The following is a 26,403-nucleotide window of genomic DNA, read 5'->3' as shown; positions in this document are numbered from 1 at the left end:
TACTTTGATGGCACTGACAGTATGACTAGTTTAACCCTTTCAGGAAATAGGGGAGATTTTACTGACCATTAATGGATAATTACTGGAGGAAATAGTTCTATTCATTTGGATGCATTTTTGTTTCCTGCTGCTTAAATGGATAAGTCTATAGGTTACACAATGTCTTCCAGTTTTTAAGCACTTCTTGAAGAAACCAAAATCTTCATAATGGATGATAAATCCCTTTAAGAATCTTTAACTACATTTGCAGTAGTTAAATGTTAGCATTCTAGAGAGATGTTTTTGTATGTTTTTAGCTGTATAAAGAGTGTTGGTGAACTTTTGGCTCTTAGGTTGAAGTGCAAAATCTCCCTAAAGAATAAAATTAATAGACTTTATCAAGGGTGTTGGAACCCTGAAGTATATTTCTCTGATAGTATTTCTTTGGGGCATTATAAAAATTGTTTATTTTAATGTTGGATTTGGAGTAAAGTTTCTAATCTGTAATGTTCCATTTTTGTGGGTTTAAAGGTGCTTTCCAGGATCAAAATAATTTCCAATATTTAATAGAAAAATATTGATTTGTTTTAATAGTCAATGAAATTATATGTTAGGTTAATTATCTCTTTAACAAGTATTTTTAAAGCATCTTTATGAAGATCACTTGGAGAATTCCTAAGTAGTATGAGTTTTGAAGCTTCCCTTTAAGAGTCTATTTCCTAGTTTGGAATAAAAGGTTATTCTTATTAAACTCTAAATAGCAATATGCAGCATTATTTGATCATCAGACTGAGGAAGGAAATTGTGTAAGAGCTCAAAAGAAGGGAAATGCTTATGTTAAATGGGATGGCAAGGAGATAAGTTGGGAGTTGACATAGAGAATGACTAGAAGTTGGATGGGTAAAGGGGAAGAGAGAAACAGAGGAAGTGCTTACTGAGCCCAGAAGATCAGATCAGATCAGATCAGTCGCTCAGTCGTGTCTGACTCTTTGCGACCCCATGAATCACAGCACGCCAGGCCTCCCTGTCCATCACCAACTCCCAGAGTTCACTGAGACTCACGTCCATCGAGTCAGTGATGCCATCCAGCCATCTCATCCTCTGTCGTCCCCTTCTCCTCCTGCCCCCAATCCCTCCCAACATCAGAGTCTTTTCCAATGAGTCAACTCTTCTCATGAGGTGGCCAAAGTACTGGAGTTTCAGCTTTAGCATCATTCCTTCCAAAGAAATCCCAGGGCTGATCTCCTTTAGAATGGACTGGTTGGATCTCCTTGCAGTCCAAGGGACTCTCAAGAGTCTTCTCCAACACCACAGTTCAAAAGCATCAATTCTTTGGTGCTCAGCCTTCTTCACAGTCCAACTCTCACATCCATACATGACCACAGGAAAAACCATAGCCTTGACTAGACGAACCATTGTTGGCAAAGTAATGTCTCTGCTTTTGAATATGCTATCTAGGTTGGTCATAACTTTCCTTCCAAGGAGTAAGTGTCTTTTAATTTCATGGCTGCAGTCACCATCTGCAGTGATTTTGGAGCCCAGAAAGATAAAGTCTGACACTGTTTCCACTGTTTCCCCATTTATTTCCCATGAAGTGGTAGGACCGGATGCCATGATCTTCGTTTTCTGAATGTTGAGCTTTAAGCCAACTTTTTCCACTCTCCACTTTCACTTTCATCAAGAGGCTTTTGAGTTCCTCTTCACTTTCTGCCATAAGGGTGGTGTCATCTGCATATCTGAGGTGATTGATATTTCTCCCGGCAATCTTGATTCCAGCTTGTGTTTCTTCCAGTCCAGCGTTTCTCATGATGTACAGAAGATAGAGATAAGTTTATTCTGGCCTGGGGACTCCTACTGAGGAGTATTGAGATTAAAAGAGAAAGAATGGTTTCAGAATGAGAGAGATTCTGTTCCAAGCCTATTTTACTTGTGGACATTGGGAATTACTGGAGGCTACTGCATAGAGAAATTTATATACCAGGAAGATAAATTCAGCAGCATTGTACAGGCTCAGTGTGAAAGGACTGGAAAGATGTTAGAGGTCTAGAGACCCATTTAGAGGACTGTTAAAAAATTCAGGAATGAAAACATGGATTGAAAGAATGGGGTGAAGGTAAAAATCTTACAAGAAGAATGGACAGCATTTAATGACTGAATAGATTGAGGATGAAGGAGACAAAATATCCATGTTATTTTAAAACCTTGAACATGGATAATTTGAGGGAAAATATTATTTTTAATAGAAATGGGGAAATGGGAGGACACTTGATTTGAAGGTAGATGATAATATGCAAGATTTTGGATATGCTGAACTTGAATGATAATGAGCTTGTTATGTTGAGATCAGATGTCTCATTGAAATAAGGCTGGGTCTTGATTTGACGCTTAATTTAAATGGCATTATCTCATTTAACTCAAGAACCAAGCACTTCATTAGAAAGATACTTTTGCATGTATAATCACTTTGCACTTCACAAAACTTTAAGAGGAGTCATACTTGATGGACAATTTTTAATAGGTGTTATGGTTAATTAAATTCCATAATGACTCAAAGAAGCCATTGGGAGTATAACTCAGATATTCTACCCTCTAGCCCAATAAAGTATCTTTGAAGATTTTAATAATTCATAGAACTGTAAGGTTGATGGGATCTAAAGTGTCATCTAGTCTAGTCATTAATCTAAAGCTACAATTCCTCCATATCAACCCTAATTCATGGCTATCTAGGCTGTATTAGAACCCCGTGCTGGGGAACTTTAGGTGACCCATTTAACTTTGGATGGCTCTGATTGAAGTCTGTCGTCTTGTAATTTTAAGCCATTTTTCTTAGTTCCCCCATTGAATATCTACAAATTGAACAAATTAGATATGACTCTCAGTCTGTAATCCTAGTGGAAACATGTGTTTATTTTCTTTAAGGTAACAAATCCCCTTCAACTGGTGGGAAATGCATACTTAGTTATTATTCTTTATGCTTCCTCCATTCCAAAGATGCGGAAAGATTTTAAGGCTGATGTGGTGTGGTCATTTACTTCAGCATGGGGCTGTACTGCTCCAGGGAGCCCTTGGAGCTCCAGGGTTGAGGGTGCAAACTCCTAGTTACTCTCTTCCGCTCTCCCCTCAAAGATGGTCTTGTCATCTCCTCCAGGCAAGACCTCTGCTCCATGCAGAGTCTCTCTGCTGCTAAGTCACTTCAGTCGTGTCCTACTCTGTGCGACCCTGTAGACGGCAGCCCACCAGGCTCCCCCGTCCCTGGGATTCTCCAGGCAAGAACACTGGAGTGGGTTGCCATTTCCTTCTCCAATGCATGAAAGTGAAAAGTGAAAGTGAAGTCGTTTAGTCGTGCCTGACTCTTAGCAACCCCATGGACTGCAGCCTACCAGGCTCCTCCGTCCATGGGATTTTCCAGGCAAGAGTACTGGAGTGGGGCGCCATTGCCTTCTCCGAGAGTCTCTCTGATCTCTACTTTTCTCAGTCTGGAGGAAATTCACTCTCTTTTTTGGTACACTCCATGACACCATCTTCTCTTTGTTCCCTCTGGGAAATTCACCTAATTTCTTCAATGATTTTAGCTTTTATAAATGTCCAGAGGAAGCACTAGCATCAAATAACTTTAACTCTCTGTGCTGCGTAAGCTACTGAGGCAAAGAAATACCACAGGCTCAACGGTGTGTTTGAAATGGGAAAGGAAAAACAGAGAAAGAACAAACATAAATTAACCTTTCAATAAATAATCTTGCCATATGAACTTAAGTCTTGTGGCTCATGGAAGCCTTTGGACTCTCTTGTGACTCTACTACAATTTAGTCCAAGATACCTCTGCACGATATAACTTTCTAAGACATTGTATAATGCTATCAGCTCCCAATTTGGGATGGTTTGCAGAGTTGTAGTTACACATATGTTTACTCTTAATCTCTACTTTATTCATAATAATAATTAAATTGCTGATTGTTTCTCAGCTGGATAATAGATTGAGCTGGCCCATGAGAGTACTGACAGTCAAAGATTAGCTCATTTGATTTATGGATTCAACAGAGATAAACCGAAGAGGAAATAATCCCTTCCCCCCGCTTCATCTGTGAATAACAGAGGTTTTAATGAAGGCATATTTTAACAATGGTCTTTCCTATTTTTTTTTTTTAAAGAGCAACAGCATTATAAAGTGAATATTGGGATGTGGAATTCTGTCTCTTTTATATTAGTAGAAATTTATGAAGTTTTTATTTATTCACAGATAATGAGTGTGTATATGGCAGCTACCCTGAAATTCCTTTGGAAGAAATGCCAGATGCAGATGGAGTAGCTGGTGCTCTGTCCCTCAGTATTCAAGAGCCATGCTCTCCAGCCACATCCAGTGAAGCGTTCACTCCAAAGGAGGGCTCTCCTTACAAAGCCCCCATCTACATCCCTGATGATATCCCCATTCCTGCTGAGTTTGAACTTCGAGAGTCAAATATGCCTGGAGCAGGCCTTGGAATATGGACCAAAAGGAAAATTGAAGCAGGTGAAAAGTTTGGGCCTTATGTGGGAGAGCAGAGGTCAAACCTGAAAGACCCTAGTTACGGATGGGAGGTAAGAATATCTTTTGAGTTAATACATGTATGTATATTAAGATGTGTAAAGAAGAGATGACTTTTAAAAATGTCCATAAGATAAGCAAATTCCATTTGTTGCAAAATATCTTCAAATGGAGTTTTAAGGATGAACCTCTCTTATAATTTTCACTGCTTTATAGAAACAAAGTATTGCTTGAAAGTATGGCATGATAGAAAGGAACCCAACTAATGAATGGTCAGAGGATAGTGTCTTGAAAATGTATTAAAGGATACAAATATAGTTCTTAAATTAATATTTGGAAACATTAAAGGTGGCCATCCCTAAGGTATGTGGCATAAGCAAACAGAATAGTCGTATGACATGTTTATTGTATTTTGTCTGTACTTTTTTGGCAAGTGGGCTTGGAAGATTGGAGGAAACATTTGTTTTCTCCATCTTGTAGCTTTGAGTTAATTTGGTTTTACATTCATTTTACATGTTTATTTTGCTCTGTATTCTAATATATTTTCCCCCTCTTTTGGTCATCCCGATTTGATTATACATGTCTCCAGAATATGTGTACTGTACTGAATCTTGTGATGGTTATTTATATTCAGATTGATTTAATGAGTAATTCATGTATAAACATGGCAGCAAAAAGCAATATGAAAATCAGTTGCTAGTTTCAGCCATTCTTTTTTAGAGAACTCATCTGGAAATATGTAAGAAAGGGAAGTTATGTTCTGATTACAAAATCTAAATTAATTTTATTTTGATAAGGACAGGTAAACTAGTTATTCTCTTGAGTTTATAATTTTTGTACAAAATTAGTGTGTGTGTATATATATATATATATGTATATGTATATATATTCCCCACTTATTTTTATAACTTGAAAATTTTTGTAGTTATATTACAGCATCATATTTTCTGGAATAGCTGACCTATATCTGAAAAACTTGTAGGTAATTTCTATATGGACAAGAAAGTGTTTTTTGGAGATATGATTGACCTTTGGTTTTACAGTTTCAGTTAGATAGAAGTCGGATAAACTAGATTTATTTTAGTATGTTCTCTTAATATTTATGATCTGGTTAGCTTTTAAAATAGAAATAAATATGCAGTGCCTTCAGGACTTAATTTCAAATTTTGTCCCTTTGCTTTATCTGTGTTCCCTTGTGAAATCTGCTCAAAATGCCATAATAAAAACAATTCTTATTCAAATTCTGAAATGCTAAAAGTTAAGATCCAGATTTGACATAATTACAAGTGAGAAATCCTTCCTTAGTTTTGCTCTTGACCACAGCTCTGGTAAAGTGGTTTAGCTACACTACTTCTAGACGTGTCTATTGATAAGAGATTTTTAAAAAATCACTGTAGCATTAACTGATATGTGAGTTGAATACGTTTTAAACCAAATGCGTACAAACTTTACGTCATTATCGTTCACCTTAAAATAATGGCTATAAACATTCCACTAATAAGTAACTCATTAACTCATTAAACTTTTATTACAAAATCTCTAGAGTTAAACAACAAGTGCAGTACTGCTGGAGATTTTCCAGAAGGCTTGGAATAAAACAAGACTTAATAATGAAATCATTTTGCAATTCCAGGGTTGGTAAATGCAGGGTTGGTAAATGCAGGTCTGTGCCTCTTTAAACGGAGAAGGCAATGGCAACCCACTCCAGTACTCTTGCCTGGGAAATCCCATGGACAAAGGAGCCTGGTAGGCTACAGTCCATGGGGTCGCGAAGAGTTGCACACGACTGAGCGACTTCACTTTCACTTTTCACTTTCTTGCATTGGAGAAGGAAATGGCAACCCACTCCAGTGTTCTTGCCTGGAGAATCCCAGGGACGGGAGCCTGGTGGGCTGCTGTCTATGGGATCACACAGAGTCGGACACGACTGATGTGACTTAGCAGCCTCTTAAAACAGGAGACCTGTGGATTTGGGGATGAACCTGGTGATAGTTGGTAAATGCAGGGTTGGTAAATGCAGAGTTGGTAAATTCCAGGGCTGGTAAATGCAGGTCTGTGCCTCTTTAAACAGGATACCTGTAGATTTGGGGATGAACCTGATTCTAGTTCTGCATTTAGAGGAAATGTAAAAATAATTAATTTTTTTCTCCTTGGAATAAAATGTCTTTAGCACATACATGGGCAAATGCTTACCCTGAGAAATAATTGTTTTCATTATGTCAAAACTGACTTATTTTGTTGCTTGGAATTCAAGATAATTTTATAACAAGTTCTGACTGTTTGCTACACATCACCATTTCCTCTCTGTCCATCAAGAATTCAGTTGATGGTCAATTCGGTGGTTTTCTTCACCACTTTAATGGTTTCCCTTGTGTTTATTTTTTTAAAATAATTTTATTTATTTATTTTTGGCTGTGTTGGGTCTTCGTTGCTGCACGGGCTTTTCTCTCATTGCGGTGAGTGGGACTGCTGTCCAATTGTGGTGCCCTAGTGGGCTTCTCACTGCGGTGGCTCTCTTGTTGCAGAGCACAGACTCTAGAGTGTATGGGCTTCAGTAGTTGTGGAACATGGGCTCAGTAGTTGTGGCTGTGGGCTCTAGAGCACAGGCTCAGTAGCTGTGGGTTGGTAAATGCAGGTCTGTGCCTCTTTAAACAGGATACCTGTGGATTTGGGGATGAACCTGGTGATAGTTCTGCATTTAGAGGAAATGTAAAAATAATTAGTTGCTTAGTTGCTTTATGGCATGTGAGATCTTTCCCGACCAGGGCTGGAATCCATGTCTCCTGCATTGGCAGGCAGATTCTTACCCGCTAAGCCATCAGGGAAGCCCTGTCCTTGTTTTTGAGAGTGTGGATTGTCTGTTCTAGATGTATTGTGAACCAAGCAAGAGCAAGGGCTTTAAAAAATTTTTTGGGGGTGTAATTTTGGCAAAATTGTTATCCACAGAGGAACAGTTGAGTTCTTGACTTTAGTATTTTCTTTGTTTTTTTTTTTTTTAATCTTACCCTGCTTAATACAAAATCTAATCATGATCAACAAAGGCACTTGCACAAAGCTTCTGACCTACTCGCATGTGCTCTTTTAAATCAGTCTTATGTCATATTTGTCCTCAACTGTAGCTGATTTCCCTCCTGTTTGGTTGGACAGATAGTTGTGATTAACCAGTGTGGCTTCTTTTTCTGATACTGTTTCATTTTTAAAAATGATGAATTGAAGGAGAAAATAACCTCTTAGGCCAAAAAGAATAAACATGAATGGAGGAAATCCAGATTCATCCAGCAGTTATTCAGTGCTACTGTCCATCAGATTCTGTACTAAATGTTTCCTTGAGAGAATCCCAGCCTATCAAAACTGAACAAGCCATTCCTATCTCTAGTACTACCCTTGCTCTTTTCTCCCTATAAAATTCCCCTCCCTATGCATTTCCTGTTTAATAAATTGGACTACTGTCTGTCCACCTGCTCAAGCCAAAAAATGGATCATCTTTGGCTCTACTGTCTCCCACACCAACCTTATCTGATTTATAGTTCCTCTGTTCTTTCAAAGCCTCTATTCTTTGCACACAATGGTCTCCATACCTGGGAATCTCCTTTTCCTTCCTGTTCCTAGCAAGTTTATATCCATTCCTCAAGTTCTCTTCTTCCATGTCATCATCCCTGATCCTCCTATTAAAAATTTAGTACTGCTTAAGTTTTTCCTCACCATAGCATTGAGTTAATCCATACTAAAAAACATAAAGCATTGTGCAGCATCCAAATTGTTTGCCTAGTTTCCCTAATATGGGCTTCCCTAGTGGCTCAGACGGTAAAGCGTCTGTCTGCAAGGCAGGAGACCCGGGTTCGATCCCTGGGTTGGGAAGATGCCCTGGAGAAGGAAATGGCAGCCCACTCCAGTATTCTTGCCTGGAAAATCCCATGGACCACACAGCCTGGTAGTTTCCCTAATAGAGCAATATTTCCATGAGAGCTGGCATAGCTGTATCCTCTAAGTGCAATGTCTTGATGGTGTCCTCTCTGTGGTGCCTGTGGTGTTGTCCAGTGCTAAGTGTATTATCCAAAATAATACACTATCCAAAATAGTCAGGATTAGTCAACTCAGGCTGCTATGAACAATATATTATAGAGTGGGTGGCTGAAATACCAGAAATTTATTTTCTCGCCATTCTGGAGATTAGAAATGTGAGATCAGAGTTTCAGCTGATTTTGTTCCTGGTGAGGACTCTCTTCCTGGCTAGCAGATATTGTCTTCTTGCTATGCTTTCACTTGGCCATTCCAGAGTACATGAACATGCATACACACCCACACAGAGAGAGGGAGGGAGAGAGAAAAGGGTGGTGGTTGATACACTCTGGTGTCCTTTCTTCTTTTAAGGACACTAATCTTATTGTATCAGGACCCTACCCTTATGATCTCACTGAACTTTAATTACCTCTTAAAAGCTTCCCAGGTGGCACTATGGTGAAGATTGCTCAGTCGTGTCCGCCTCTGCAACCCCATGGACTGTAGCCTACCAGGATCCTCTGTCCATGGGATTTTCCAGGCAATAGTACTGGAGTGGACTGCCATTTCCTTCTCCAGGGAACTTCCTGACCCAGGGATCGAACCCGGGTCTCCCATATTGTAGACAGACACTTAACCGTCTGAGTCACTAGGGTGGCATTAGTGGTAAATAACTTGCCTGCCAGTGGTAGGAGACAAAAGTGACTTCCCTGGGTTGGGAAGATCCCCTTGAGGAGGCATGCAACCCACTCTAGTATTCTTGTCTGGAGAATCCCATGGACAGAGGAGCCTGGTGGGCTATGGTCCATAGGGTTACACAGAGTCAGACATGACTGAAGTAACTCTACACAAAGGCCCTATCAACAAATGTGGTCACATTGGGTGCTAATGGTCCAACATCAAGATTTAGGGGTGACTCAAACATTTAGTCTATAACACAGATAGTTAACAAATAACTGTTTAATAGCAAAACGAGTGAAAGAATGAAAGAATCAATGAGAGAAAGAATGAATGGATATAGGATTATGTTACTCCGAAAGAGATGGCAAGGAGTGAGTGCCCAACATTTCTCATGATGTACTCTGCATATAAGTTAAATAAACAGGGTGACAATATACAGCCTTGACATACTCCTTTTCCTATTTGGAACCAGTTTGCTGTTCCGTGTCCAGTTCTGACTGTTGCTTCCTGACCTGCATACAGATTTCTCAAGAGGCAGGTCAGGTGGTCTGGTATTCCCATCTCTTTCAGAATTTTCCACAGTTTATTGTGTCCACACAAAGGCTTTGGCATAGTCAATAAAGCAGAAATAGATGTTTTTCTAGAACTCTCTTGCTTTTTCTATGATCCAGCAGATGTTGTCAATTTGATCTCTGGTTCCTCTGCCTTTTCTAAAACCAGCTTGAACATCTGGAAGTTCACGGTTCACTTATTGCTGAATCCTGGCTTGGAGAATTTTGAGCATTACTTTACTAGCGTGTGAGATGAGTGCAATTGTGCAGTAGTTTGAGCATTCTTTGGCATTGCCTTTCTTTGGGATTGGAATGAAAACTGACCTTTTCCAGTCCTGTGGCCACTGCTGCGTTTTCCAAATTTGCTGGCATATTGAGTGCAGCACTTTCACAGCATCATCTTTCAGGATTTGAAATAGCTCAACTGGAATTCCATCACCTCCACTAGCTTTGTTCATAAAGATGGTTCCTAAGGCCCACTTGACTTCACATTCCAGGATTCTGGCTCTAGTGTGAGTGATCTAGCTCTAGATGTCGTCCCAGTGTGAGTGATCACACCATCGTGATTATGTGGGTCTTGAAGATCTTTTTTGTACAGTTCTTATGTGTATTCTTGCCACCTCTTCTTAGTATCTTCTGCGTCTGATAAGTTTGTATTTTAGAGAAATAGGGTATTTTTGAAAATATGATTTATAGACCAATATATATATAGCTAGTTAAATTAAGCTATAGACATAAAAAACATCATTTGTATAATTTCTCTCAAACCAGTACTGATTTAATAAGGAAGATCTTTAAAAATGATATTAGAGTTTGGCAGTGATTTCTACCTTGCAAAGCCTAGGACTTGTCTCTAACAAAAAGATTTTCAAAGACTGGGGTAGTGCTTAATTATCTCTAGGACCCGAAAGTATTAGCTGTGGAACACTTTTCTTAGGTTCAGAACTTTGCCAATTGAGTGAAGAATAATTTAAAAAATTCTGTTGGCTCAAGTTGAGATTTTCTTGTATGTTTTCTTCTAAGGATGATCAATGCATGATACCATAGGAATTGCTTGGCAGAACAGAAGGGAGCAAGCTTCTTGAGGGAGACTTTCCAGGCTCAAATCCTCCTCAAGGTCTGTGTCCTAGTTGAATGATTTGGGTAAAGTTACTAAATCAGCTCTCCCTCAGTTTATTTCTATGTCAGAGGGTGATAATGATTGTACTTATCCAGTTAGGGTTGTTGTGAAAATAAAATGTGACACTGTCAAAAGCCTACCAAAGAGCCTTCCATGTGGCACAAGAGCTTAAGAAAGGTGAAAAAGGAACAAAACTTTGGCTAAAGCATAGATCTAGTCCAGGGTCATTGGATAGGGCAAAAGTCGCTTATATTTTATCTATTGATTTTCATAAACAATTTTTCTTTCTCCCACTTCTTGTTTTCTAGAAATTCAGTTACTTCCAGGATGGTCTAATTATGTGACTCTGAATTTGTTTGAAAAGGAGACACTGATGGCTTCCTAGTTAACCTTTAAAACAAGGATTCAGGAGAGATCCATAAATTTCTTTTAAGCCAAAAAATAATTTGGGTGGAACATTGTTTTAATAGTGAAATGGGTCATTAGTAAAAGGGGGTAAAGTTTTGTTTCTTTGGAATATTGCCATTTAGCACATTTTCTTTGTCTGTATTTGTTGTTACTGGCCGTCATAAAACTCTCCAAGTAGATGTAGGTCCATGTACCTCTGAGTTGCCAAATCCTCTATTCTGTCTATCTTACCCAGAATTGCTGTAGATTACTTTGATTGGTTAAAATGCAGTGTATGAACTTGGCTTTTTGTTTGCTCCCCTCAAACATATACCTATGCAGTCATAGAAAAATAATGACGTGAGTGGATAGTAAATTTTTCTTATGTTCCGTTAAATAGATGGGAAGGAATAGTGGAAAGAGATTTTACTGGAGTCAGAAATTCATTAAATAATTTTGATGCAGTGCTTTGACAGTACATTATATTCTAGCCATGCAGTCCTGAAATGTGATATTACAATGAATGTGTGCCTCTCTAGATCATTTTAAAAGAAATAGTTCTCACGTTTGTAAGTTTGGTTTTGAGTCCTGCAGCGAAGCCTTACCCATTGCAACATGAAATCTATATGTTAACTGAAACATGAATATCCATTAAAGCAACAACAGCATCAAACTTTCAAGATACCTAACGACTGAGTTTAGAGTCAGGAGCTGACAATCAAATAATGTATGTTTGGTAATAAAGAAGAATGGGGTAATTTGGGATTTTAGATATATGTACCAGGTATCTGAATAGCAATATTTCTCACCTATTTCTTTCTAGGTCTGACTGGGCCCAAAATGAATTTTCTCTGGTTTGGCATTGCTTTCAGAGAAAATGATTATTCATTAAGGAGAAAGAAAGTTTACCTGACAAGTTGCATATCTTAAAGCTGGATAACTAAGAAATGAAGACCTTTGTCTTAATAATTCTGAAATGAATTGATTCCAACAGAATTATTATTTCACCAATTATCCCAAAGGGTGTCTTTAATAGGAAGTAGGAAAGAAAAATGAAATTTAATAATGAATGCATAATATCATAAAACTTTGTATTACAAAGTATTAAGTTTTTAAAATATTATTTATAAGCTGACAAATACAGTTTGGATATTCAGTTTTACTCTGTGATGAATTAAGAAGTGAGAAAATGCCAAGAGAAAAAGTGAGGCTTACTTAGTAGCACCCTGCACGTGACTGTCATTGGAACCCAAGAAGACATTATGGATTCTCTTAGAATATAATGAAATGAATAAAGAAAAGAATGTACAATTTATTTTATTCATTTTACCCTTTAAGAATACATAGCAGAAACTAAATCTTGCATTGTTAAAAGAAAATAGAAGCTTACGCTCCTGAAGTACCAGGAATTACCCTTAGTTTTGACCTAGGCTCAAGAGGGATCTCTCTTTTTTTGGTGAAAATGTCAGAATCCCATTACCCCTACTCACATATACTATGTCATCTTATACCTTCTTTCATGAAAGGTGTTGATGAAGTTCAGCATGTCTACTCATCTTATTGCTATTTTGACAGCCTCTCATACTTCCAAAGTATAGCCAAAGATATATGCAAATCTGATATCAGATATTTTTAAAAGTTCCTCCAAATATCAAGAGTCTTTTGTTTTACTCTGCTTGCCTTGGTGATCAATTAGAATTTGCAGAAGTCATTCATTTTTCAAAAGCATATTGGGTGATTTTCTTCCAGTTGCAAGTGTTATCTCACAAAATGGACCCAAATGAATTTCTTTCTTATTTGTTCACCCACATATCGGCATGATTATTGCTTCCCTTTTTTGTTGCTAAATCAGTAGTAAAACTCATGGGTTCAAAAAATGAAATGTTCAAGAAAGATCCTCTTTTAATAGACTTGACAGTTGACTCCAGGATTTGGTCAGTCCAGGGGCAGGGATTCTTTGTAAGGCTTTGTTATTCTAGAACACTTAGAAGTTGGGACCACTGCATAGGATATTCTGTTCTCTAAGCTTCTCCCTCAAGGATAAATTAGGAAGCAGAGAAAAGTAGTAAGGCGTAACTGATTCAGATCTGTCTTAGAAGGATAAAAAACTTGGTTAAGCTTCTTTGCTCCCTAGTTTGTTTAGGGTAGTAATATGGAGAGACTTGGTTCAAATAATGATAAATTGATACTATGGAGACGTGTGGACATTGAGAGGATTGTACACTATTTCATTTGAGCAATACATAAGAATTTTATTAATGTAGCATCTTAGCTTCTCAAGGTTTTTTACATTGACAGAATCATATAACAATTTTGATGAAGTCCTCCTTTTTATGTATCTTTCAAGAAATTAAAAATGAGTTATTATTTCAGCTAATTACTGAAAATTTAGCAAACAAATACTATCCTCATTTTTCCTCTCTTACATCTTTTGGACTTCCCATGATGTGGCTGAAGCTGAGGTTAGGTCAAATATTGTATACTTTTTAAGAATATTTTCTACATGGTAATTAGTAGTATTGTCAAGCCAAAAAAATCACAGAGAGGAAGATGTAGACAGTCATCATTATGACAAAGAATGATAAAAAGCATCACGTGTTTGGAGCAAATATATACCCACAGCTACCTGTTAGGTTGTCCTTTCTTTCAAGTCTATATTTGATATAACAAGAATTTAGCATAACAGAGAGTTTTCACAGTACTTTTGTTATAAAAGGAACTTTTGCTTGTACTGATAGAAGGTGAACAAACATTACAGAGAAATAGCCTGCTTCACTGAGCAGCTCCACACCACTGTGTGAGCTGAGTCCACGTGACCAAAGGAGCAAGTCTCAGAGATGTCTTCTCAGAGGAACATTCGTGGCCAGGAATAAGACATGCAGATTCAAAAACAATGAAAAGTTTATTCTAGGATTGTCGGTCATTAGCTCTTTTACTCTTTCAATATCTCAGGCCTCTAGCAGGTGCTTCTTTCAAACACTCTCTCTTTTTAAACACCATCCTCATAATTGCCCCCCTCTCTTATATATGTATGTGTGTGTGTGTAGAGAGAGAGAGAGAGAGAGAGAAAGATAGATAGATAAAGCAGGCTTCAGTCATGTCCTACCCTTTTTGTGACCCCATGAACTATAGCCTGCCAGGTTCCTCTGTCCATGGGATTCTTCAGACAAGAATACTGGAGTGGGTTGCTATGCCCTCCTCCAGGGGATCTTCCAGACCCAGGGATCGAACCATTGTCTCTTGAAGCTCCTGAATTGCCAGGCTGGTTCTTTACCATTAGCCTACCAGGAAAGCCCTGCATTCTAGTATTACCTAGTAAAGGTTGCCTAGTATCTGGATTTGGTTAATAAACAAGGACCCAGCCCTTGATCCAGGAAAAAGACTCCTCCCTCCCTGGGGCCAGTATGGCAGAGGAGGATGATTATAGATGCCTCTGCTCTGAAATCTCTTTTATTCCTGCCACACCTGCACTTGGAGTTTTCCTCATGCACAGGAAAATGCATGTGTTTTCTGTGGCTATGATTACATTTTCTATGACTTGTATTAACATTACCTGCAACCAGTGGCCAAGATCTGAGAGAGGTGGACACTTGAGCCTCCTTTACAACGGGCTGGCAGTGGTGTTTTCCTCTGGTGCTGCAACTCACCGCCCAGGCTTCCCAGGTGTGCAGGGTGCTGCACAGAAGCCTCAAGTGCTTGGTAGTCACAGGTGTGGATGATTTGTTTTTTCTTTTTTTTTCATTTGTTTAGATTCTTGTGGTAGGAATTCAGCAGGTGTGTGACAGCAGCATAGAGTCTCCACCCTGTCAAAGAGGCCAGCTGCCTCCCCCTCCGCCAAAAAAAAGATGTTCTTGTTGGTCCCACAACACTGTCAGCTTAAATCCTTGTTTTCCTGGAAACCTCACCCAAGGGCAAGACTCTGCCTAACCAATGAGTTAGGGTAAGTTCATCTCAATAGATGAGCAAGAAGAGTCTCCTTATAGGAACCTGGTCTACAAGCAGGAGCAGGTTATCTGGCTCTGCCCTCCTGGATTTTGCTTCTTTTTTCTTCTTTCTAACTTGAGCTGGTATCATTCCAAATACAGGGATATAGAAAACCCTGGACTTGGTTTTCAGAAAGATATAAACCATGCTGGGATGCTTTTGTTGACGTATACATTTCTGCCTCTGTGATTGAGACTAAATATAGGATCACAGATGGAGCGTGGCTGTGTGTGGAGTTACCAGCCATCTCCTCAGGAAGTCACAAATCCTGGGATCCAGTCGGGTCAGTGTAGGGCAAAGTCACCTTGGAGATTATCCCAGACCATGTCTAGCTTTAGTGAAGGGTGGGGGAGGCTAGCTACAGTAACACTGAGGGAACCAGATCATTAGAGAAGGAGGGAACCAAGAATTACTGCTGTCAGGATGTCAGCATGTGGGTCTAGGCCATTCAGCCATTCTCTCTCTTCACCCTTCTTAACTTTTTGAAGATTTGTATTATGGCTTCTCTTGGCTAGGTGACTGTATCTAAAGGAATAGATGGTGGTGGTGGTTGAGTTGCTAAGTCCTTTCAGATTCTTGCAACCACATGGACTGGAGCCCACCAGGCTCCTCTGTGTGTTGGTTTTCCCAGGCAAGAATACTGTTGTGGGTTGCCATTTCCTTCTCCACAGGATCTTCCTGACCTAGAACCTGAACCTGTGTCTCCTGTATTGCAGGCAGATTCTTTAGTGCTGATCCACCACACACCTTAGATGACTCAGTTTCCCTTTGTCACAGACCCTTCTTCCCCAGTTTTTCTCCTAGAATTAAGCTTGGAGTTTATTTGATGTTGTTTTTACTTGTGTACACATAGTATAGGTGGGGATTTCAGAGGCAGGGGGAGGCCACACAGTAACTGACCTTCTGGGCCCTGAATACCTCTCTGAACATAGACACTGGTCATCTATTCCCTTACGTAACGCAATGCAGTGATGACACGTGTCAGAGGGACATTTATCTTGAAGGGCTGCAGATGGATCTGTAAATCAGCTTGGGGAAAGAGGGGTGTTGTGTGTGAGGATCATGTAGTCAGTAGACCAGGCTTTCATCCTGCATTGTAATCTTTGACAATGCAGATATTTCTGTTAACATACATTTGATGTATCAGCACTCACTGAAGAGAACTGATTGTCATAATCCAGAGCAGTAAATATTAAACATCATAAACCATTAAAGCTAGTTTACAGCTGCTTTTTTTTGTAGTGACATTTCATATGTTTATCTTTAGCTATCATTAATATATTATTTTAATCTCTTAAAGGGACAATAATTTAATCTCTTGAGAATCTAGTTCTTCTATAGTAACAAATAAGTGATATTAAAACCCTTACACTGAACTCCAAGGTTGAGAGTGATCAGTCAAATGTTCAGCATTTGATTAGAACTTGCTTTGTATCCAAGTCAATGTCCCCTTAAGAGATGAGGAAGGATTAAAAATAGCTCTGTCACCCAATGGATGATACTCAGAAAGAAAAAGAATTATCATTGTGCTTAATAAGAGAACTGACAAGCAATCATAATTCTTTCCATTAAGTAAATATGTTAGAAAAATTTATTATGAAATGACACATTATGCAAGCCAGGAATCAAAGATGACATCCTTGCATTAAATACAGTAGATGCCATTAAGGAAAACAGTCAATATGTCACCAAGCCACAGCCTGTAAAAATTAAATTGATTTGGTAAATGTAAGTAAGATAGATCTGTTTGCTTTCATCATCAATTTTGAGTGGGTGAACAGGTGATGTCACCAACCTGGGAGCGATAAAGATGCAGGACCATCTGGAAAGGCAGGTGATGAATGGGCAACTGCTTTTGGATGGTGACAGTACTGTGGTACTTTGTCACTTGGGATGCAGTACTTAATAACTTTTCAATACCATCATAATAAATTTCACTGCCTTATTAATATAGAAATGGTGAGTTATTACCATGATGGTGAGTGTAAATAACTGGAGATGCAGCCGTCAAAAGCTGATTGTTTGGGCATGTTTCTTTAAGCAACACAGTTGACTCGTGATAATCAACCTATGTCTCTACCAGTAGAGTTTATTGCACTTGTCAAAGGAAAAAGTAGTATTATTCAAAATTATATGAAGTTGTAATAAACAAGTTTAATATATTATCAGACTTTTCATGTAAGTTTCCAAACACAAGGCAGTAAATCATTTTTAATAATGTCCTTTCATGTAAAAAAATGTTCTTATACAGTAATAATGTCCTTTCCTAACTATTAACTAAACAGTTGACTTCTTTGTATGTGTTTTAAGGGGGATTTTTATTTGTACTTTTCAATCATTTTCTTTTGCAAATAAAGAGCGCAAGCAGGAACCTTAGAACGTTTCATTAACAAGCTCCAAAGTTGCTGAGTACAGGCCATGTCACACATTTCCATTTTAATTGAACAGATGTACTTAAGAGTAAACCACAGCAAACGAAGTACAGACAAAATTATAAACATGTGTCACTGAGAAGCAGGCAGGAAAGAGCCTCTGATGAGCATCTGTGTGTATTTTATGAAGCCAAGGACTGCCACTTCATAAGTTTGTCACTGATGTCTCCAGCTTAATGAGGAGAAACAAAATATGGAGATAGGTGTAAGTTGAAGATGAATTACTAGATCAATCACTTAGCACCATTCAGGGTATCTGCCATTGTGCAGTGGGAAAATAATTAGATCTGGGATGCTGAGCTTATTTATATAGTGGCTGTTCAATCTGGGATGGAATATGGAAAACTTCCTCTTTCATGTCACCGTGGTCTTTATATTGTTTCTTGGCCAGGCTGACTTTTAATTCTGACATTGTCTTTCGGGCTGCAGTCTGCCAGCCTCTTAAATGAAATGCCTCTCCACCATTTCTATTACTGCTGAAAAGAGAGCCAGCAGTCTATTAACAGGCAATAAAGTTCAGGAAGCCCAGGACTCATTTCTTGGGTCAGAGGTGAAAATTGCATAAGAAATGAAACAAAGGTGGGCCTTGATCGCTCAAGAAGCTGCACCAGTAAGAACACACGTGCTGTTCGCCAGAAGTCTCCCACTTAAAGGGAAAGGAATAATCGTAATAATGTTGGCCGATGGAGTTAAGTACTCAGTTGAGAGAAATTATATCAATCTGACAAATATAGCCTTCACAGGAGATAAAGTCTCTAATGACCTTAAATGCATATATTTATCATTTAATTCAACAAGCCAATTCCCTTGGGCTTTCGACCAACGACATTTCCCCTAAAGTTTAGAAATTTTTTACCAGCCCAGAGAATAATGGCCATTTGTCAGAAGGTTCCAAAGCTCAACGCAGTTGGAAGCAAAGAACAGGAGAAGGGGGGGAAAAGGCTAATCGAGTCTTTCCACCTCAGAGAATATTAATACCAAGTTTTATTGATGCAGGGGCTGCGGTATTTTGTGGCCGAACAGTAGGTGGCAGACACTGTAGTGAAGAAATGGGGAAATTTTAATCTAAGCAATTTTCATCTGATTTCATTAACTTCCAAATATGTTGCCTTTGTGCACAGTGCATTACTTTGCAGGAAAAAAAAAAAAGGAAGGCTAAATAATTAGGAAATGTGCTAGTTAAATGTGGAAAACTCAAAAGGATTCTGCAGAAATAGAAGCAAAAGTTCTAACATTTCATCAGGTAAAGTGTGTGTGAAACAGGAAAGCCCAAGGAATAAAGGGACCCTTGTGTCGGGTGGGCTTTTCCTCGCTGTTATTCTTGGTCTCGACTTGATGAAGTGTATTAGTGATACGCGCGAAGCCCTGCGACTCCTGTATCTCCCTTTGTGAGGGTGTCCTTGCCTTTGTTCATGCTGTCAGTCAGTTGTTCTTTCTCTTGGGCAGCCACGTTGGTAACCACAGGATCTACTTGCAAAGAGATTTCTGTAAAACCATATTATCCTTCAGCCCTGACTCCTTCTCCCCACCCCCTTTCCCCCAACAATCTGCCCATTCATGTGGTGTGGCTCCCTGGCTTGCTTCTTTGTCATCTGTCTAGTGGTTTGTGTTTCAGCGAGGCCTTGCAAGATATTGGAAGGAACACTGACCTGGGTTCCTGGAACCATAGGTTCTTGCCCCAGCTTGGATTTAGGACCTGGAAAAGTCACCCGACTTTGTCCTCCGAGGTCTCTCTGAGGCCTAGAGTAGCTCTGACTTTGAGTTTCTGAATGCTGTCTCAGACACCCGCTCCTTACTTCTTCTTATCCTCGTGAATGTGCTCTATGTCATTAAGCTTTTAGAGATTTTGTTTCTGTGGGGGCACATGCACCCTGGGAAGGATACAAATTAAGTTAAATTACGTAGAAAACAGATGCTTGTTGAACAATTTCTCTTGTATTGAAGCAGTATAATTGTGTTTTGTAAACATGAAATCAAAGCACATTTGATATGTGTTTCTCTTTTTGGAATTGATATTTTCATAATGAAAGTAGCTTAAAACCAAAGCCTTGTTTTGAAAGGAAAGTAAGTTGGTTAGAGAGAAGATTCTATACCTAGACATCTTTGAAAAGATACAGGTATAAATTTCATCCTGTCCCTGGGGTATGACTTAGTTCAGCCTCAACTGTATACTAAGGCATTGTTAAAAAAATATCGTTTGGTCCTCTCCAATAGAACACAGGTGTCATGGGCTTGTCTCTAAAAAAAGGTGGCAGTGTAACATAGGACCTGCCCAGGGCACTGGGTCTAAAGACAAATGAACTTAATTTAAACTCTCTGCCACTTACTAACTTTGTGACCTTGAACAAGTACTAAACCACTTTTGGTCTCAGTTTCCTCATCTGTAAAATGGTAGTAGCAATAGGATCTTCCTGGTAGGATTTTTTTTTTTTTTTGGTAATGATTACATTGCGGATTATTGTAAAGGCTTAAAGTAGGGCTTGGTGTGCTGTAGTAAGCGCTTCAAAGGCAAGTGATTTTAACAATCTTATCACTATCATCATTCAAAAGTTGGGATCCCTTCTTGTGAGAGGAAGATCGGGGAATTCAGTCTTTGGAGTTAGAGCTCTTCAGGTTGGCAGAGCCACCGCATCACAGAAAAAGGGGTCTCCTTTGTAATTAGTGTGGGCAAGTGACCTTCCTAGACCTGCCATATTTGAAACACTGATGGATGTTTAAGTAGTTCTTTTACTAAAGACTTGAGTTCGTGTTTCAAACAGTGCAGAGGAGTAAGTTTTAAATTTCTGTCTGATGAACTTATGTTCTCCTAGCCTGGTTGAGTGGGGTTGAGAGAGGTAAGAGCTCACCTTTTAAGCTCCCCTCACCATAACTCTCAATGTATTCTTCCTTTGAAGGGCCCTCTCTTCCCTTCATTCTTCCTAATCTTCCTTGGCCCTCAATGTTCCCAAACTCTTGCAAACTCTGCCCCCTCCGGTTTTATCTAGATAGTAATGAGGCTGATTTTCTCTGCAGATAGGTTGACCTCTTCTGTGGATTTGCAGGAGATTTAGGTGTGTTTTTATTAGTTCATGCTCTTTTTTGATGAGGACAGTGGTGGTATCCTTTCTAAATAACCTAAGGACAAACACACTTTTTGCTAAGGTGGCAATGTCTCATCTTAAATGAAGAGAGCATACCCTGCCTATTCACAAAACTTTGACCTTGTTAATAGGAAATAACAACCCTGGTCATCTTGTTGAATTTGCTTTCTTCCTGGGCCCTGTGGTATCAGTGGAATTCATTAAGTGAGAATGGCTCTGAGAACAAAGTCATAACTAAATGTATTAACTGTATGGCAGTATTGATGTTTTTGATGAGTGGAGACACATATCCTAATCTTTTTGTATATGTTATTTACTTATTACATTTTAAAATATTGTCATTTATTTATTCTTAAATGTTTGTAAAATTTTATCTGGTAGGTCAATGGGTCCTGAGATTTTCTGGGCAGAAATTTGGAGATCAGACTCTGTAGAAGACCCAGTATAATTTCTCATATGTAAAATATTACTGTTCCCTGTTACCTCTGAACATTCTGAATACAAGAAGCAACAAAACTTTATTTGTTCATTTGTTTCTCACAAAGAAATACCAAAATATGTGCTTTTGGAAACTGGGGGTAAGCTTTTTGACTCATGGGATATTAGAAGGCTAAGTTGCTCAGTTGTGTCTGACTCTTTGTGACCCTTTGGACTGTAGCCTGTCAGGCTCCGCTGTCCATGGGATTCTCCAGCAAGAATACTGGAGTGGATTGCAATTTCCTCTTCCAGGGGATCTTCCCAACCCAGGGATCAAACTCACATCTCTTGTGTCTCCTTCATTGGCAGGTGGGTTCTTTACCACTAGGGCCACCTGAGAAACCCCATTAGAAGCAGGTACTTGAATTCTTTGGTTGAGGATTTACAGCTGAAAGTAACAATAGCCCAAAGTTGAGTTTGTCCAGGTATGGGTAGAAACTTCTTCAAGGAAGGCTTGTAGGGTGGACCAGGGGTAGTGGCCTCTGCTTCCCCGGAGCTCAGCTATCTTCTCCCTTCAGTTCTCCTGACTACTATAACCTCATGTTAATGTCTTTTAACTTCCACAGCATGGACTTAATTGTCAGCACACTGGCATATACTAATGATTCTTTCCTCATGCAAACTCTGCTATATCCTAGGATCTTTTTTCATGTGGGGCCTCCACTGAGAACAATCTGGATTTAGTAATAGACTTAATTGGAAGGTTTAATAAGAAGTTAGGACTTTGTTTTCTTTTTTTAACTTGGGAAAGGCAGTAATCTCAAGAAAACCAGATGTGAATTTGATTTTAACAAGAGAATTTTCACTTTCCTTGTACCCTCCAAAGCTTGGGAATTCTCCTTTGAAGATGTTAATTCTATAAGAGTATTGTCAGCAGTATAAAGGTTGAAGAATAGTTGAGTTTGCCTATAGATGAGCCAGACTGAAAAATACAGAAAGTAGTACTTGATGAAATCATGAATTGTTATGATTTGAATTATACAGCTCCGTATGGACTCCTGAACATTGATTTGTCTGGAACATTATGAAGGGTATTATAGTGAGGAGGGAGGTATATATATATATATTTAATGTCACTTGGTGAACTTGACTCAAAAAGTATTCATTTGAGGTTTGATTCTTTACTCAGTCACCATAACTGATTGATAGAGACATGGATCTCCAATTGGCTTGTTTCTGCTCTGCAAATCTTCCATGAACCTCACTGAGAGTCTAAGATGCAGTTGTAAAGGATGATTGAAGAGTTTGAATTTCTAACTCTTCAAGAGTTAAGCACCTCAGAAAAAACATCATTTTGCCTTATATTTCTGTGTGATAGTATGAAAGGTACTGTAATCAGGTAAAGTAACACTTAAAATATTAGGACTTTTAAGTCAAGAAAGTCAGAATTGTGATGTGATGTGATATGGACATGGAAAGAGCTGGGGAATTAGTTAATTCTACTACAGCAAAAAAGATGAAAAAGAAGCACTAACTGCCACAATATGACGTTAGAATTCACTACCCAAGATGGATGAGATTGAAAATATAGCATAAATCAGGGGGTATTTCCATCATCAGTTGCCCCTCACTGAGGCTTTGTCAGCTGTGAATTTGTCTGTCATCATTTGAAAACTGCTGTTGTTTTCAGCCTCTTTGTAACTTTTATAAGTCTTATTCTAGTCTCATGAAAAAGTTTTTCTGTGTTTATTCTCTCACACATTGATTTCTGATCATTTTAGTCTAGACCCCAAATACTTCCTCCTTGTGAGACTCCTGAGTTTAGAAGTTTAGGCAGAAAGACTACATTTGGACAGTTACCTTTCTGTCTTCTTTTCCTAGATCTCTAAATCCTTCCACCATATTGGTCTTCTGTTTAGCGTAAAGAAAAGGTGATTTTCTGTGGCTCTAGGCAAAGCACACTCTCCTTGAAGTAATAATATAGTATCTAATACAGGGCCACTCACAGGCAGATTACAAAAAGGTCAGAGAAAATTATGTAGTAAGGAAAACTGGTCCATCTAGCTTTTTAAAAATGAATGACCCTGTATTTTTAGGAAAAATGAAAACATCTATTAATACAAGTTTTTTGATCACTGAGATTGTCAGAAACCTTGCCCTTTATCCTGAAGTGCCATTGTGTCAGTGTCAAAATGTAAAAATAATAAACTGCTGACATTTTAGGCACAGACTAAACATCAAGCGAATGGCACTATGCTGAAGCTCTTGAAAGAGTTACAAGATGATGAGATGCCGAAGGAAGTGAGGACTAGGCGCAAAATCTTCTATTCACAGTAGAGGAATTGACAGTGTAGGCGTTGTTTACCCAGTTTTTCCATCAGGAGGGGTTTTACTTCAGTGGAAAATTGTTTTTCAGTTTGAATTTATGTAAAGCATTATGAGGAGGCAGAAGATAATTTGTGGCTCCAAAATGCATCCTTATTTTTGCTCATCACTAATTAATCGATATGTTAACTCCACAGGCATGTCCTGTGTGTCCCAGCAGTGGAGGACAAAGGGACCCATGCCAGCTTTCTTTCCCCTCCCCTCTTCCCTTGCCTTGTCTTTCTTACTCTTTCCCTCTTTATTTCCCCTTGTTTTCTTTTTCTTTATTTTTTTTTCTTGCCCTTAGCCAAATGTCAGTCCCACCCTCTTTACCTAATACTTTTGGCTTAATTAATTGGTTATCCATCTAATATGTGTCACTTTCCTTCAGAGCAAATCTGCACAAGGTCTGACCATCTGGGGGACAGTTAGTCATTTCAAGGATGCAGGTGGAGAACACACCTGTAGTTAGTCACTTACAGGGGCACTTGTCTATACTTAAATTATTTGCAGGTGTTAAGCATGTGCTTATGAAAAAGGGAAATAGATATTTGGGGTCCAGAAGAAAATTTGCCTCTTAATTTAATATTATTTTCTCTCTTCCCTGACTCTTGGTTACTTAGAGAACAAATGCATGGAGTTTTAGCTGAATGTCCTGAATGACTGCAAACAGGAGATAAAAATGCAGCTTCGGCTGTTTTATGTGATTCATAAAAGCATTCTCTCTGGCTCCAAGGATCCATTTATATTTAGGCTTTACAGAAACAATGCTGTAAAGTTTTCTAGCATTGAGGACACAATTACTCATTAAAATCTGTGATATGTAGCATTTTAATGAATTTTAGCCACATTTTTAAGGCTATTGTTAGGTAGCTTTTAGCTTTCCCAGTGTTCCTCGTAAAGAACAAAATTATCTGAACTATTTGATGATTACTTGTGAGTATTGGTAAACTTTTTTATGAGCTTTCACAAAAGCATATTAACCACACGCCATGTAACATGGCATGAAAAGCAGAAACAGTGAGAAATTCAACAATCAGGATCCCCATGCCCCGTTGACATCAAATTTGGCAGATTTTGAAAATTCTGTGATCATTTTTCTCCTTCTGTGACACTACTCTTGTTCATTCTTCAAAAACATTTGCCTTAGTATGGGGAATTATAGATAATTTGATGCAACAGGTTTAAGTTACCATTTTCATAGTGAAAAGAATAGCTTAGCATGATCCCGATTTTCCTTGGTTTCCTCCCATTCTTGCAAGAAGCAGAGGTATTCACGTTTCTTTGTCTAACAGTTTTATAATGTCTTAAGAGATTAACAGTGAGCATGAATGAGGGCCTACGGATTAGACAACAAAAAGCCTGGGACGTCCACTACCTTACTTGCAAATTTTACATTTTCCAGCATTGCTGAGCGAGCATAGAAACTAAGGAAAGATAATAAGTACCAGAGTCTCAAAAGTGTTTAGTGATTCAAAAAATTCAGATGACATGTCAGAACTGACAGACTCATGGAACCGTCTGTGGCAGGGCCCACTTTTTTGTCTTATGTTAAGCTCTCATACTGAGTGAATGCAGATGTTATCACGGTACCCCAGACAGACAGTCAGTGAAATGTGACAAGCTGTCAGCAAAGTTACACTACGTTGACTTTGTTAAAATATCCACAAGCTTTATAGTTTCTCTTTATATAAAAAACCCTTACCTCATTTAGTCAAGAGAGTGGAAGCGGCCGGCAAGATCACTTGTGCTTCTGGCATCTTTGGACTACCCTGGGCTTTTCCTCCCGGGAAATTTCACTTAGCAAATTAAGTAGTAATCAACCCCAAATATCTAATCCCAAAGTGTCTCCGAGTTATTTTTTTCTCCTTCGACTAGTTCTTTAATTTTTTGTTCAGCTTGCATTGCACCTCATCACTTTGGCAAAGGATGTTTCATGATCGGAAAGAGTGAATTTTCTTCATTTGGATTAGGAGCCAAGATGAGAGGTGAAAAATCTGAAGGACCGCTTTAACCAAAAACCCTTTCTTAACGGAGGTTTAGGTGAGGAAAATGAAAATGTGAGCTTAATCAAAAACTAAGATCTTTGCTCCCATTCTTTTAATTTTTAAACCCTGAAAGTTAATACTGGCAAGAGAAAAATCTCCATTGAAAACAAACATTCGAGCCGTTCATGAAAATCAATTATGTTTTCCATTATGGTTTAGACATTTAGATTTTTCTTGTAAGTTTTGAAAATAAAAGAAATACAGTAGAGAGGAATTCTAGAGCATTTTCAATGTTGTAACATGTTTATATCTAAAGATAAGTCTTGCTTATTAAGTGATCATTTTGATATCAATTTCAGATTCAACTCAAGAATTTAGAAGTCAGAACAAGCAAAACAATAGTTAATTGAGCAAAATTTAAAAAAGAACAGACATTTGGAAACTAGTCTTAACTATATTGCTCTTAATGATATGAATGATATCTTTTATACTAAGGAAGACATCAATTTTGACACACTGGAGTTTAACACAGTGGAGTTTATTTGCAGCCTCTGGGTGCAATAATTGTTTGCCTTTTACCCCATGTGGAAGGGCTCCTGTTGCATATAATTTATTTGGCTTCAAATTGTAAATTATTTGGTAGAAGATTACTTTGCAATCCTAGTTCCCACAAATTAACCTCTGTTTATACATTCATTTTTAGAAATTAAAGGTGAAAGGAAAACATGAGCCACGCTTGTTTTGTTCGATTTATATTGTCACCAGAGGACATTAACATACAATGAGAAACCCGTCTGTGATTTTAAAAAATGAAAAGTCAAGACATTTTGAAGATAACATCTAGCTCAGTGTTTTTATAAAACTCAGAACTAAATAATCAAATGAAATTATGCATATGG

The 26,403-nt window shown here is 38.5% G+C and overlaps 1 protein-coding gene and 1 long non-coding RNA gene across 6 annotated transcripts in view; one reads left to right on the top strand and one right to left on the bottom strand.

Annotated features, from left to right (window-relative positions):
* Positions 1-26,397, bottom strand: part of LOC104985175 — a 30,273-nt gene extending 3,876 nt beyond the window's left edge. Inside the window, exon 1 of the long non-coding RNA XR_824852.1 lies at positions 25,222-26,397. This is a non-coding gene — a long non-coding RNA (uncharacterized LOC104985175). The remainder of the gene's footprint in view (positions 1-25,221) is intronic.
* Positions 1-26,403, top strand: part of MECOM (MDS1 and EVI1 complex locus) — a 636,448-nt gene that overhangs the window by 299,893 nt on the left and 310,152 nt on the right. For all 5 annotated transcript variants that reach the window (XM_010835205.1, XM_010835204.1, XM_010835206.1 and 2 more), the window contains exon 2: positions 4,217-4,554. In XM_010835205.1, coding sequence (XP_010833507.1) covers positions 4,217-4,554 — 338 coding nt within the window. The remainder of the gene's footprint in view (positions 1-4,216; positions 4,555-26,403) is intronic.

This window comes from Bison bison, unplaced genomic scaffold, assembly GCF_000754665.1.
Source record: "Bison bison bison isolate TAMUID 2011002044 unplaced genomic scaffold, Bison_UMD1.0 scf7180017864040, whole genome shotgun sequence".
Lineage (NCBI taxonomy): Eukaryota > Metazoa > Chordata > Mammalia > Artiodactyla > Bovidae > Bison > Bison bison.
The sequence above is the reverse complement of the archived record's forward strand: the minus strand, read 5'-3'. Positions and strand labels throughout refer to the sequence as shown.